The sequence below is a fragment of the Podarcis cretensis genome (assembly GCF_951804945.1).
Source record: "Podarcis cretensis genome assembly, chromosome: 10".
NCBI classification, from domain to species: domain Eukaryota; kingdom Metazoa; phylum Chordata; class Lepidosauria; order Squamata; family Lacertidae; genus Podarcis; species Podarcis cretensis.
In genome coordinates this window covers 8121081-8136140 of record NC_137179.1, presented here as the reverse complement: position 1 = coordinate 8136140, position 15060 = coordinate 8121081, and the positions used below count along the sequence as shown (strand labels likewise).

The 15060-nt window shown below is 47.9% G+C and overlaps 1 protein-coding gene across 2 annotated transcripts in view; it reads right to left on the bottom strand.

The window, feature by feature from the left end:
* The window catches only part of PLXNA4 (plexin A4), a 630666-nt gene that overhangs the window by 85897 nt on the left and 529709 nt on the right, over positions 1-15060 (bottom strand). For both annotated transcript variants that reach the window (XM_079992126.1, XM_079992127.1), the window contains 4 exons: positions 11985-12081; positions 10261-10451; positions 6459-6610; positions 3832-3949 (listed from right to left, as the gene is read on the bottom strand). In XM_079992126.1, the coding sequence (XP_079848252.1) occupies positions 3832-3949; positions 6459-6610; positions 10261-10451; positions 11985-12081 (558 nt within the window). The remainder of the gene's footprint in view (positions 1-3831; positions 3950-6458; positions 6611-10260; positions 10452-11984; positions 12082-15060) is intronic.

Sequence of the window (15060 nt, the reverse complement as noted above, 5' to 3'; positions counted from 1 at the left end):
AAAATTTAAAGGTCAAAACCAGCATCTTAAAGGACTTCCCTTGAACTGTAGTTGCAATTATTGCAGAATACTCTGTATCCCTCCAATTGCCAATGCTTGGGGAACCTATTGCTGTATTCAGGTCTGTGTGTATGTGTGTGTGTGTGTGTTCTTATTCTCAGGTGTGAATGTTTTGAGTTTAAACATATGAGTTACATTTCAGGGGTTTGGGTCCCATCCAATTCTAGAATTCTGTGATCCCAACCCCAAACATAAATATCACAGATATTCAGTCTCATTCCCAAGTTCATACACTAAGCCCTGGTTTAGCCTTGTTCCAGTTAAGTCTTGCCCCACCCAACAAATACAAAATAACAAGGTTTCTTAATTTCACTGAGTAACTGCCTAGCATCTGCATTGCAGAGAAAGACAAGATATAGATCAGTGTTTCCCAACCTTAGGCCTCCAGCTGTTTTTGAACTACAACTCCCATCACCCCTGACTAGCAAGACCAGTGGCAAGGGATGATGGGAATTGTAGTCCAAAAACAGCTGGAGGCCCAAGGTTGGGAAACACTGGACTAAATAAATAAAAATAAATGCAACCAGCCTCTTTTTCCTTGCTGATTTTGTTTTAAAATCAAGATAAAACAATAATATTCAAGAGGGAGCAGATCATCGTGATACCAAACTACAGCAAGGGATCCCCGCTTTCTCAGAGAAATCTAGAGTTGCAGTTTCTTCTTTCATTAGCATTTTAATAGAAAAAAAAACTTTCTGCTTGGTCCCAAGTGAAAAGCCATCATCTGCATTTAAATGAAAGGTCCCCCCCGCCCTCTCTCACACACACTTTCCCTTATCCTCCCTTCCACTTTTAAGAAGGATGGTATGAAAGGTTTAAACTCTCCAATGAATGAGCAGGTACAATTGGCAGGATGTTGTTGTTGAATGCTGGAGATTATTCATGTCATTTTCTCCTTTAGCTAGCTCTTCCGAGTATGAAGGGAGGCAATTCGGGGGGGGGGGGGTAGAAAGAATCAGGGAAGGATCTCCTTCTTCCTGACTGTCTGGGGCAGGATGGTGGGGGACGAGCCCAAACCAGAAGCCAAAGGTTGAGAGCCAGTGTGGTGTAGTGGTTAAGAGCGGCGGACTCGTAATCTGGTGAACCGGGTTCGCTTCCCCGCTCCTCCACATGCAGCTGCTGGGTGACCTTGGGCCAGTCACACTTCTCTGAAGTCTCTCAGCCCACTCACCTCACAGAGTGTTTGTTGTGGGGGAGGAAGGGAAAGGAGAACGTTAGCCGCTTGGAGACTCCTTAGGGTAGTGATAAAGCGGGATATCAAATCCAAACTCTTCTTCTTCTTCCTCCCAAGAATGAAGCCAGCCAGATGCCTATTGTTAACCTGCAAGCAGGATTTGAGTGCAAGAACAGCTCTCCTCTCTTGTGGTTTCCAGCAACTAGCATTCAAAGTTTTGCTCCATCCAGCTATGGCATGGTCATTGTGGCTGGTAGCTATTCATAGCCTTAAAGGTAAAGGGACCTCTGACTTCAGGTCCAGTTGTGACCGACTCTGGGGTTGCAGCACTAATCTTGCTTTATTGGCTGAAGGAGCCGGCGTACAGTTTCCAGGTCATGTGGCCAGCATGACTAAGCCGCTTCTGGCGAACTAGAGCAGCGCACGGAAACGCCGTTTACCTTCCCACCGGAGTGGTACTTATTTACCTACTTGCACTTTGACATGCTTTCAAACTGCTAGGTTGGCAGGAGCAGGGACCGAGCAACGGGAGCTCACCCAGCCGCAGGGATTCGAACCGCCGACCTTCTGATCGGCAAGTCCTAGGCTCTGTGGCTTAACCCACAGTGCCACCTGCGTCCCTATTCATAGCCTTAGCCTCCATGAATTTGCCTAATCCTCTTTTAAAGCCATCCATGTTGGTGGCCATTGCTGCCTCCCATGGGTCAGAATTCCATAGTTTAACTGTGCGCTGCATAAAGAAGTATTTTCTTTCATCTCTCCTGAATAAAGCCCTAAACGGCCTCGGTCCTGTATACCTGAAGGAGCGTCTCCACCCCCATCGTTCAGCCCAGGCACTGAGGTCCAGCTCCGAGGGCCTTCTGGCGGTTCCCTCCCTGTGAGAAGCCAAGTTACAGGGAACCAGGCCGAGGGCCTTCTCGGTAGTGGCGCCAGCACTGTGGAACACTCTCCCATCAGATGTCAAGGAAATAAACAACTATTTGTCAGGAGTGTGTGCAGGAGCCAGGCCCTGTGACCAGTAGGGCTTCACAGGACTGGGGCCTTACTAAGTTTGTTCTGGAGAGGCAAGGCACGGTTGCACAGGTGAGGCCGCTTGGTAACTCACTGTACCTGAAGGCAGGAGCGAGGTAGGGATATAAGGTCAGCATTTCCCTTCGGCTCTTTGCCACAGCAACACACTTCCTGCCTTGCTGCATTTGGATCCTGGCTTCCTGACCCTCAGACCCCTGGCTTCTGGACTCTTGTTCCTGCTCCCAACCCTCCATCTTGCCCCTTGTCCCGATGTCCTCAGCTGGGACTTGGATCGCCCGCAGACGGGACTGTGACACTATCTGACTTTTAGAAGACATCTGAAGGCGGCCCTGTTTAGGGAATTTTTGAATGTTTGATGCTTTATCATGTTTTAATATTCTATTGGAAGCAGCCCAGAGTGACTGGGGAGGCCCAACCAGACCAACAGGGTATATGTAATAAATGACGATGATGATGACGACTGATGAATCTTTCAGCGTTCAGCTCCATTGTATGTGCCCGATTTGTGGTGCACATTAGCCCCAGCCAGCTAATTCAATGGCCAGGAGAGGATGGGAGCTGAAGTCCATCAGCATCAGGGAGGATACCACATTGCCTACATCTCCCCTAGACTAGGGGGTCCGCTACCATTCCGTCATCCTTCCATACCTTACAAGGCCCTTCCGTCAAGAGCGATCGAGCATCTTGGGGCTTCCTTTTGCATTTCTTTATAAATCCCCATCACCTGCTGTTCATCCCTACCTCCTGTCCCAGGAGAGAGCCTCTAAATGTCTGGAGGTGTTATGATAATAACACTGATAATAATTATCCATCTCATTTGCAGGCTTGTAATAAGTTGCAATAGTCTATTAATTATTCACAGCTGCCTTCACAAATTTCAGATGATATATTCACAACGAAAATAGGATAAGGGTGGAGGGAGAAATCGGCTGTTAGAAACTATTTGCATTTTTCTTTTCAGAAAAGACTGATAAAACCCGAAAATAAAGTTAAGCAAATAGGACTAGAGGGATCCATCAAACAGTGAGGGTGGGTGCTCAAGAGTGAATGTAATATGAATTAACTACCCTTATGAATTTTGGCCCAGGGAGGACAGAGTGAGAGAGAGACCGAGAGAATGTTCACATCCACCTCATATGGTATGTTGAAAGCACATTTAACACACATTTAAAGCCCATGCCTTCCCCCAGAGAATTCTGGGAACTGTAGTTTAAGGGTGTGAGGGTGTTGTAGTTCAGTGAGGTGCAAATTACAGCTCCCAGGATTCTTTGGGAAAAGTCAAAGGCTTTCAAGGTGTGAGATTCAATGCTAGTCCTACTCAGAGTAGAGTAAACCCATGGAAGTTAACAGGCAGAGTTAAGGCCCTGGGACCTTAAGGCGAAGGGCAGGTAATGAAGAAGTAGAAATTTCAGTGGGTCTACTCTGAGTAGGGCTTAGATGACCTTCCAACCTCACCTCGAAATTTCACTTTGTGTGAAACTCAAGAGCATTTCTAGAAGCCTCCAGGATTCTCGAAACCTCTTGCCCATTCCTCCTCAATTCCCGAGTCTCGCTCACGGACTTACCGTAAAGTAATAGAACTGGGAGGATTTGGCCATGAACTCTGGCTTGCACTCGGCCACGCAGATGTCCACGTTTCCTGCATGCTGGCTGTGCTTGGCCTCGCCCATCTCGCACACTATTCTAGAAGGAAAGAGATTCAAGGGTCAGGAGATGCCCCTGTGGTCCTTGCAAAGGGTGCCTGCTGTGTGTGGGAAGGCTTAGAGCCAAAGTAGGTGATGACAGGTAGGAATGGGCTTTGCCTAATGGTAAAGGTAAAGGGAGCCCTGACCATTAGGTCCAGTCATGGCCGACTCTGGGGTTGCGGCGCTCATCTCCCTTTATTGGCCGAGGGAGTTGGCGTACAGCTTTCGGGTCATGTGGCCAGCATGACTAAGCCGCTTCTGGCGAAACCAGAGCAGCGCACGGAAACGCCGTTTACCTTCCCGCCGGAGTGGTACCTATTTATCTACTTGCACTTTGACGTGCTTTCGAACTGCTGGGTTGGCAGGAGCAGGGACCGAGCAATGGGAGCTCACCCCGTCGTGGGGATTAGAACTGCCGACCTTCTGATCGGCAAGCCCTAGGCTCTGTGGTTTAAGCCACAGCGCCACCCGTGTCCCTTTTCCCTAATGGTACAGATCTATCCCATATCCCATTTGGGGGAAACCCCTACTCCTTAAAAAGTAGACCTCTGTTCCTCAAGGCTCAAGTCATTCCAGGGGTGGGCAGCTGTAGGGCTTCTTTCCTACATTGTGCCAGCTCCAGGGGAAGCTAGTGTCATTGCAACTGGCCTCAAGCAGAGACCCACCAGTACAGAACCTCTTTTGGCGATGATGGACAGAGAGGCAACAGGTGCCTATTGTCTACTGAGCTGAGTTACAAGCAGGCGGGTAAAGAGCAGAGAGGAGTGAACCTATTGACTTTGGTTTCTCTCCATTCCCACTCTTCAGTTCTCAACATTGCCACATTAGTTTGCAAAGAACACTTTTTAGTCCTCATGAAAATTCATCAGCATTTCAGGGCAATTTCCCCCTCATCTGCACATTTCCCTCCCCCCAAAGCACTTTCCCCTAATATAATGCATATCAATATATTACTATTTTCCACTAATATATGCACTTATATATACACCCACTTTGCTCCAGTGTGTGCATTTTTTGCACATCCTACCTTACGGGAGAACTGCGCTGCAAAATTTAGAGAAGTGCACAATTTTGAAGGGCAGCTGTGCCCTGATTTGTGCATTGTTTGGGGGCAGATAAGGTAAGTTTGCCTTTGAATGCGAAACAAACCCAGTTTCTCCCACACACCCCTGGGGAAATGTTGTTCATCCTCACTTGTCATGCAAAGCAGAGGTGAGGGACACCAGCACTACCTGTAAAGTCAGGTAGGGCAACCTGTAGAGCTTCAGTTGTGGCTAGGCTCCAACTCCCATCACCCTTCACCATTGGCTATGCTGGCTAAGGCTGATGGGAACTGGAGTCCAGCATCATTAGGGCTAGCCACACCTGCATTAGTTACTGTCATATACAATCCCGCTAGGAGCAGGTAATGTTTTCTCTGTTCTGCTGAGCCTGGGAGGTGGCTGTAGCACAGGTGTAGGGAACCTCTGGCTTTCCAGGTGTTGTTGCTGTTACTATTATTACCGTATTTTTTGCTCTATAAGACACACTTTTTCCCTTCTAAAAAGTAAGGGGAAATGTGTGTGCGTCTTATGGAGCCAATGCAGGCTGCATGGCTAAGCCCAAAGCCAGAACAGGGAGACGGAGCACTGTGCAGCGCTCCGTCTCGCTGTTCTAGCTTGGGGATGGCTGCGCAAAGCCTCCACAGGGCAGCGGGGTGCCTTCACCCCGCTGCCCTGCGGAGGCTTCAAAGGCTGTCCCCGAAGCCAGAACAGCAAGAGGCTATCCCAGAAGGCAGATCCCTCTTGCTGTTCTGGCTTCTGGGGTTCAGAATTTTTTTCTTCTTGTTTCCTAGTTGCGTCTTATCATCCGATGCGTCCTATAGAGGAAAAAAATATGGTATTTACCTGCCCTCTACTGTAAGGTCCCAGGAAGGGTTACAACATGAAAGCACAAACTGCTTAAAACAACTTACAATCACAAAAATAAGGTGGGTCCTAAAAACATACACCTCGAGTGTCAAAAGACAAGGCAAAGAAGTGCGTCTTCAGCATTTGCTGGAAGCTGCACAATGAAGGTGTCAGATGCACCTCTGCGCAGAAGGAGTTCCACAGCTTAGGGGCCACCACAGAGAAGACCCTTTCCCAGGCCACACACACACACACACACACACACACCGAGCCTCTGAGGGTGGAAGAACTACCAAGAGGTCCCTCTCTGCCAATCTCAGCATCCAAAGAGGGTCTGTAGGGAAGGAAGAGGTCTCTCAGGGATGTGGTTGGACTCCAAGTCCCATCAGCCAGCATGGGAGTTGTAGTCCGTCAACAATGGAGTGTCACAGGTCCTCTACTCATGCTCTACAGCGTCCCACTCCTTCCATCTATTCCACCTCATTTCAGGGCTCAGTGACCTGAGACTGGCAAGGAAAGTTGGACAAAGAGCAAGGTTGTCTTGCGTAAACATTCCTGCCCTAACAACAGAGCAGAAGGTCTTAATACAGCATCTTTCACCCTGAGGCCCTTACTTACTGCTCTGCTGGGATGTATCCATCTACTAAAGGAATGCACTCCACGCCAGCTACTTTGACATGCGATGCAATGTCCCGGAACTCCAAGCCCAAATTTTCTCCCCGGATGGTCACCCTGGTCCCTCCTTCACGAGGTCCCCTCGCCGGGCTGATCTAGGAGAAGAAAAATCTGGTTAAAGCAAGGTGAAAAGAAAGGAAACGCCCTGTGCTGGTGTTCCACACCCCCACCAAAGGGGCCCAGCTGTTTGTCAGTGTGGTGCAGTGGTTAGAGCTTTATTGTTTCGTTTGCTCTTTTCTGCAATACACACACACACACACACACACACACACACACACACAGTGGTGCCCCGCAAGACGAACGCCTCGCAAGACGGAAAACCCGCTAGACGAAAGGGTTTTCCGTTTTGGAGGCGCTTCGCAAAACGAATTTCCCTATGGGCTTGCTTCGCAAGACAAAAATGTCTTGCGAGTTCCTGCGGGTTTCCCCCCCTTTTCCCCCCCTTTTCCTAAGCCACTAAGCTGCTTATCAGCTGATCCGCTGATAAGCCGTTTAGCAGCTGATCGCTAAAAGCCGCTAAACCGCTAATAGCGCTAATCTGCTAAGCTGTCAATGGGCTTGCTTCGCAAGACGAAAATACCGCTATACGAAGAGCCTCACGGAACGGATTAATTTCGTCTTGCGAGGCACCACTGTATATATATATATATATTATTTTTTTTAACATATCATTTTCAACAGCAATTAAACATACTTTTACATCTTATTCAATTTTTTGACTTCCATCAATCCTGTCTGAAAATTTTCCAATCTAATCTCTTAGTATGCATTTCTTATCTTCCCTATTACATTTCAAACTCATAACCAATATCTCCATCTTTTTCTACTTTGTAACACTTCGTATATTTCTCCTTACGAAACTTCTTGTAATCCTACTAGCGTAATTTGTTTATTACAGTTGCTCTTCAAATAATTCATATACTTCTTCCAATCTTCTGCAAATCTCTGGTCCCGCAGGTTTCGAATCCTTCCTGTTATTTTGTCCAATTCTGCATAGTCCATTAATTTCGCCTGCCATTCTTCTTTCTTCAGAATTTCTTTTTGTTTCCATTTCTGGGCTAACAATACGATCTTTGGCTCACTTCCAACTCTACGAATCTATGATTCTAGCCCTGGAAGTGAGCTTCAAAAGTGAGCTTTTATTTTTCCTCACCTCTTCTAGTTCCATAAAAGGCTTTTGAAATGGGTGGAACCGGTTTTCAAAATATGCCTATGCCATAAGATTTATTATTAAGGCATTATGATATTGGCCTTTTTAATTTTCTATCCCTTTTCTAATAATCCCTTACTTGGGATGCACTTTCTGCACACCAAGTTGACATTTTCGCTGAGATCTCCACCATTATGCTGAGGACTTTTTCCTGGATAGTCACAGGCAGTTCAGATCCCACCAGTGTTATACATGAAGTTCCCTGCATATTAATTCACATGCATAGCAATGAGGGTCGTTTGGAAGGTTTTCATTGTGTCTCTCAAAAATCAAGGGTATATTTTTTTAGTCTCCGGAAGTGAACAAATCTCACTTGCGGGCTTATTGATGGATTGTCAATGTGTTTCCTCAAAAGCAAGTCCAAGGGGACTTATTCTCACAAATACGTACAAGACTGCAGCCTTAATGTGTATGTACAATATATATCATAGGATAATATTTTACAAAGGTTTGAAGGAACATTCTTTTTCTCTAACCTGCACTTGAACCCCTAGACCAGAACCTTAAATTAATTCTTCCTGACTTGCCATGTTCTCTGCTCAAAAAGGCTTTGTAGGTTTTTATATGTTTGAAAAGCCTGGGAAACCTGTCTAACCAGGGATTTCAACTCTACAGGGGATGCTTGGGTTGCGAACATGATCTGAGTGGGATGCACATTCGCAACCTGCAGCGGTGCGTCTCTGCACGCGCGGGTTGCGATTTGGTGCTTCTGCGCATGCATAAAGCACGATTTAGCGCTTCTGCACATGTGCGACCCCCGGTTCCAGTACTTCCGGGTTTTGGCAGGTCCGTAACCCAACAAAACACAACCTGAAACATCTGTAACTCGAGGTATGACTGTACAGTGGTCCCCGCAAGACGAACGCCTCGCAAGACGAAAAACCCGCTAGACGAAAGGGTTTTCCGTTTTGGGGGTGCTTCGCAAGACGAATTTCCCTATGGGCTTGCTTTGCAAGACGAAAATGTCTTGCGAGTTTTTCTGACTTTTCCCCCCTTTCCGCACCCCTTTTCTAAGCTGCTAAGCCGCTTATCCGCTTATCCGCTAAGCCGCTAAAAGCCGCTAAAAGCCGCTAAGCCGCTAATAGCGCTAAGCTGCTAAGCCGCTAATGGGCTTGCTTCACAAGACGAAAAAACCGCTAGACGAAGAGAATTGCGGAACGGATTCTTTTCGTCTTGCGAGGCACCACTGTATATCATTCTGGGGTGATTAGGGATGTCAGAGAATTCTGGCAAGAAACAGAAAACAGGAGCAGAAATTGTCAATGTTCGCTTATTCAACTCCTGTCCAGAACGAAAATCAAGCTAGCAAATATGATGGGTGCTATCTTTGGTTGCAGCTTTCAGCCTCCCCTATTTGAATTGCACTTCTCTTGAATTAAATGGGATAATTCACAAAATTAATTGTGTAAATTAGCTACAAAATTAATTATGTAGATTAGGTTACAGAATTCCACCACACGTAGCATAGTTTGGGGCAGATGACGAACTGCAGCGGAATGGAAAGAGCGCCGCAGAGGGCAGACTCAGGGCAGAATGGAGAACGATGTCTTGTTAGGCGCCTGGTGGTGATGCATTTCAAGAAAAACAAATTGCAAATTTTATCTGGAAATAATAATAATAAAGCACACTCCAAGATCCTGCTTCCCCCCTCCAACGTCTGGGCAAGTCTTCAAAGAGGCTCTTTGGAGACATTCCTGCTTCCAAGGCAAATCTTCTTGCAACCTGTGAACTTCTGCATCCTCTCTGGTGAGGACTGCATGCGACATGGGAGCAGGGATGATATAAGGCAGCGCTTTGATCTAGCTGTTTGGCACAGCAGCTCCACAGTCTCCTGGGCTCACTTTCACAGCTGTGAGGAGCCATCCTTCTTGAGTTACAGCATCTGAGAAGGAATTGTGCACAGCCCAAGCGACTTCTAAGCGGGGCCATCGTTCTTGGGATCAGAGAACCAGAAGGAAGCCTTGTTCTTTAGGACATCCTGCATGAGCCAGATGACAGCAAGTCACTATCGAAGAGCAGGACCACACCTCAGGAAGCTGCCTGCGCAGAAAAGCTGAATCTGGGAGGGGGGCCGAACACCATAGCTCAATAGCAAAGCTCCTGTTTCGGATACAGAACAGCCCAGGCCCAGTCCTTGGCATCTCCAGTTGAGTAGCAAGGCTGAAGGAGAATCCTATTTGGTGGATTATTACTCATCCATCATAGCCAGTGGCATAGCAAGGGTTGCGGGTCACTCAAAAGATTGCAGCCGTAGAGATAAGAAAAAAAGAGTCATTCCATTGCCTGGAGAGGTCACTTCCTGGTTTGCACAGAGAAGCCGTTTTCAATAGAGCACAGCAATAGAAGCACACAGCTGTATTGAGGCAGCATCATCAGGGGTTGTAATTTTATGCCCCCTAACAATTTAGCACCCAGGGAGACCACCCCTGTGACCCCCTTCCCATGCTACGCCACTGATCATAGGTCTTCATGGCTAGGCAGAGTGCAGAAAACAAGGGTATGGGGAATGGAAGAGGGAGTTTCAGGACGACTTACTTCTGTGATCTTGGGGTTGGTGCATTTGCCCCCAGCGCCAGAGAGCTCCAGCCACCGGTTCTCCAGGATGGGGCAATGGTGCTTCAAGGTGCACCGGTTCTGGTCTTCACACCAGCCACACTCGTAGTCCGGGTCTGCTTTCAGGCACAGGCCGCAGCTGTCTCGCATGGCCCCGCATTTGTACAGGTGGACTGTTGAGAGAGGAAATCACAAGCCTGTTGAGGAGGCATTCACCCACGAGATCGCCTTACCCCATATATGCCCTCTCAGGTGCTTTGACCTGCAGAACTGCGGCAAAGGAGCAGCAGCCAATAAGCCTTCTGCGGTCAAGTCAAACAATGCAGCAAGAGTCCCGCTAGATCGGACCAGAAGGTTCATCTAGTCAAGAGTCCTGTTTCCCACTAGGGGGGCAACCAGATGGCTGGGGACAGCCCACAAGCAGGACGCTCGCCCACTGGTGCTCCCCAACAACTGGCATCAGTGGCATAGCGTGGGTGGGGCCACGGGCACTTGCCCTGGGAACAAAATTCTTTGGGGTGCAAGATTAGAAAAGAAAATTAACAGAAGTCGTAAAAATATATTTTAAAATAATGTGCCATCCCTTCATTCAGAAAATCTCCAAATGACTGTATGGGTGGACTGAGGAGTGGATACGGGCAATGGCCGGTTGCTAGGGTGCCCTGCACATGGGCTTTATAAAGGTACTCTCTGCTGACCAATCCTCCACCGTTTTCCACAGTGCTTGATTGCTGGATGGTCATTGGGCACTGCGGCTGCCACTCGGGTTAGGTCACAAGCTATTGCACCTTTGTTCCACACTATCGGTAGGTGATGCTAAGGATATTTGCCTTGCCCCGGGCATTGGCAACCCATGCTACACCACTGACTAGTATTAAGAAGTGCCTCTGATACTGAAGGTGGAAGGTATCCACTGACACTGACAGCCTTATATGAATTTGTCTGCTCTTCCAAAGTTGGTGACCAGCACCACATCTTGTGTCCGCAAATTCCATAGGTGGAAGGTATAAAGACACCAGCAGCTAGGAAATCGATTCTGAAAACTTAAATCTTAACCTCATCACTGATACAGGGGAGGACTCTCTGACCGAAGATGTGCATAAGGCTTCCTCCCTAGTGACTTTCCATTACCAGTTGAAAGTACCAGTTTCTCAGTGCAAAGAATCATGGAACTATGCCACTACACACCCCAAATTTTGATTTCCTGCCTCCCGCCTCCCCCAAAATCCCACATCAAATTTTCTGCCTCCAGTAAAGGAAATGTGTGAAATCAGAAAGAGGGCAATGCGACCGAACCTTATTTGTTATTATTTTGAGTCGTATTTAAAAAAGAAGTTGCAAACTGCTTCAGCAGGGGAAAAAAAACCAAAAACTTGGGCAGATCCAAACTAAGCTGCTGGCAACAGTCACTGAAATGAGCTACTCAAGTCAAGAGGATTTGGAGAATAGAAAGTTTGGCTTTAAAATGCTCGAGGGGGGGGGGCAGGCGGACCTTTATTTGTTTCAGGTGCTCAACAAGAAAGAGAGAAGGGAAGAAAAACAGAACAATTTATTTTATTTTTTTTAGCAATTTGCAGAGAACATAAATAAAGCCTTGTAGCAGACGGGGAAAGGAAGCGTCGAGTGCTTTGTTAGGAAGTGTGCAGAGTGATGCAGCCGGTTGCTAAGGTTACCACTTCCAAGGACAAGTCGAAATGATTCTTTACCTTTGTTCTGCGCTGGGTTGTCAATGTTGAAATCCCCATTCCACACGACTGTCAGCTCCACTGGCAAGCTGTTAATCTCCGTCCCGTCGTAAGTGTACTAAAAGTAGGGGAAGGGAAGTACGTAGGGAGAGAAGGAAAGAAAGGAGAGAAATCACACCTGCTGCTCTGGCTACTGGAAACGGTGGTGGCAATTCTTGCACGTATCTCCCTCGACGCCATGGGAGGGATGGGATTCTAACACACACATGGAAATATCATGAGGATTTTTATCACTTCATCTTGCCTGCTTTCCCTTGACATTCCTCAGGTGTTTCACTTCTAAAGTGACCCCTTCCCCACCAAATTCTCTTTGAATGTTACTAATGGGGACATCACCTTGCCGACAAAGATCCGTATAGTTAAAGCTATGGTCTTCCCAGTAGTGATGTATGGAAGTGAGAGCTGGACCATAAAGAAGGCTGATCACCGAAGAATGGATGCTTATGAATTATGGTGCTGGAGGAGACTCCTGAGAGTCCCATGGACTGCAAGAAGATCAGACCTCTCCATTCTGAAGGAAATCAGCCCTGAGTGCTCACTGGAAGGACAGATCCTGAAGCTGAGGCTCCAAGACTTTGGCCACCTCATGAGAAGAGAAGACTCCCTGGAAAAGACCCTGATGTTGGGGAAGATGGAGGGCACAAGGAGAAGGGGACGACAGAGGACGAGATGGTGGGACAGTGTTCTCGAAGCTACCAGCATGAGTTTGACCAAGTGCAGGAGGCAGTGGATGACAGGAGTGCCTGGCGTGCTCTGGTCCAGGGGGTCACGAAGAGTCGGACACGACTAAACGACTAAACAACAACAACAACAATGGAGACTAGTGGGTACAGTAACACTGCGGCTTTTGGATGACCACAGTTCACTGCAGATCTTTTGAAAATTAGTACGGTTTGGCTCTCCACTCCTTAATTTCGCTTGACGTGGAGAGGAACTAGGTGTTTTGAAGGGGATTGACGCCCAGGTTCCTGATCACCAATTGTCTCCTTCAGCCAGCCTTCTGCCTTTCGATATTTGATCAGGCTTCCCTACCTATAGCTTATCTTCTCATCCACGACGATCGGAAACTTTATTTATTTATTTATTTATTTATTTATTTATTTATTTATTTTTTAAAAAACGAAAGCTAATATTCTCTGGAAGCTTGGTACAGTATAGCTTGGAGAAACCCAAAGCTCCAAGCCTGAGGCAGAGGCGAGGCTCTGTGTCTACTAATCGGCATGCAATTGCGGGGCCAAACGTACCCTGTGATTTCTGCACATTACATTACGGCGAATGCCGAGTTACACCGCAATTTATCTTTGAGCAAACCAAACACAATTAGCTGACAATTGGTAGGGCCTTGCGAACAGCATCTCAACCCCGCCGGTCCCCCCCCCCCCCAGCATGGTTTCCATGGATGTTAAGTGCACTTTCTAGAGAACTATGCTCTGTAGAGTTTGCTGCACTCGTTTTTCTCATGCACAGAAAGAGCATTTTGATGAGACCGGTGCACGCAGTGAGAATCACAGAACTGTAGAGTTGGAAGGGATCCCAAGGGACATCTAGTCTAACCCCCTGCAATGCAAGAATCCTCGGGACGTAGGTACACAAAGGACTGCCTTCCTCCTTGCAAATCTGCTCTAAATTTCTGGTCTCCTTTGATGTCCTCCCACTGGATGCTCTCATCTTCAGAGGTTAAGCAGCTAGCAGGGGTCGGCAAACCTTTTCAGCAAGGGGCCAGTCCACTGTCCCTCAGACCTTGTGGGGGGCCGGACTATACTTTTTTTTGGGGGGGTGAATGAATTCCTATGCCTCACAAATAATCCAGAGATGCATTTTAAATAAAAGGACACCTTCTACTCATGTAAAAATATGCTGATACTGGACTGTCCGTGGGCCAGATTTAGAAGGCGATTGGGCCGGATCCGGCCCCCAGGCCTTACTTTGCCTACCCATGAGCTAGGCAATGGGGAGACAGCATTTTCATGCAACTGTCTCATATGGGGAATGAACCTACAGCTTTGCCATAATCAGCACCAAGCTCTAACCAACTGAGCTAGCGAGCTTGCTTGCTAGGTAAAGGTAAAGGGAACCCTGACCATTAGGTCCAGTCGTGACCAACTCTGGGGTTGCAGCACTCATCTCGCTTTAGTGGCCGACGGAGCCGGCGTACAGCTTCCAGGTCATGTGGCCAGCATGACTAAGCTGCTTCTGGCGAACCAAAACAGCGCACGGAAACACCGTTTACCTTCCCGCCGGAGCGGTACCTATTTATCTACTTGCACTTTAATGTGCTTTCGAACTGCTAGGTTGGCAGGAGCAGGGACCGAGCAACAGGAGCTCACCCCATCGCGGGGATTTGAACCCGCTGACCTTCTGATCGGCAAGTCCTAGGCTCTGTGGTTTAACCCACAGCGCCACCCGCGTCCCGAGCTTGCTTGCTAGATAGATCTAATCATAAACTACACTGGCTATTCTAATAAAAAAAAATTATACATATTATATAATAAACAATGAGTTATTTATACAGTGCCATCAATGTACATGGTCCTTTGCAACAGTGATGGGGAACCTGCTGGCTCCCAAGAACTTCTGGACTCCAACTCCCATCAGCCTCAGACAGCATGCCCAATGGTCAAGGCTGATGGGAGCTGGGGTCCATAGCATAGTTATATGGAGGGAGAAATTTTCCCCTGCTAATGTCTGCTGATGGAGTTCAGTTCAAGTACTAGGGACGCAGGTGGCGCTGTGGGTTAAAGCCTCAGCGCCTAGGGCTTGCCGATCGAAAGGTCGGCGGTTCGAATCCCTGTGGCGGGGTGCGCTCCCGCTGCTCGGTCCCAGCGCCTGCCAACCTAGCAGTTCGAAAGCACCTCCGGGTGCAAGTAGATAAATAGGGACCGCTTACCAGTGGGAAGCCTGCCAACCTAGCAGTTCGAAAGCACCTCCGGGTGCAAGTAGATAAATAGGGACCGCTTACCAGCGGGAAGGTAAACGGCGTTTCCGTGTGCGGCTCTGGCTCGCCAGAGCAGCGATGTCACGCTGGCCACGTGACCCG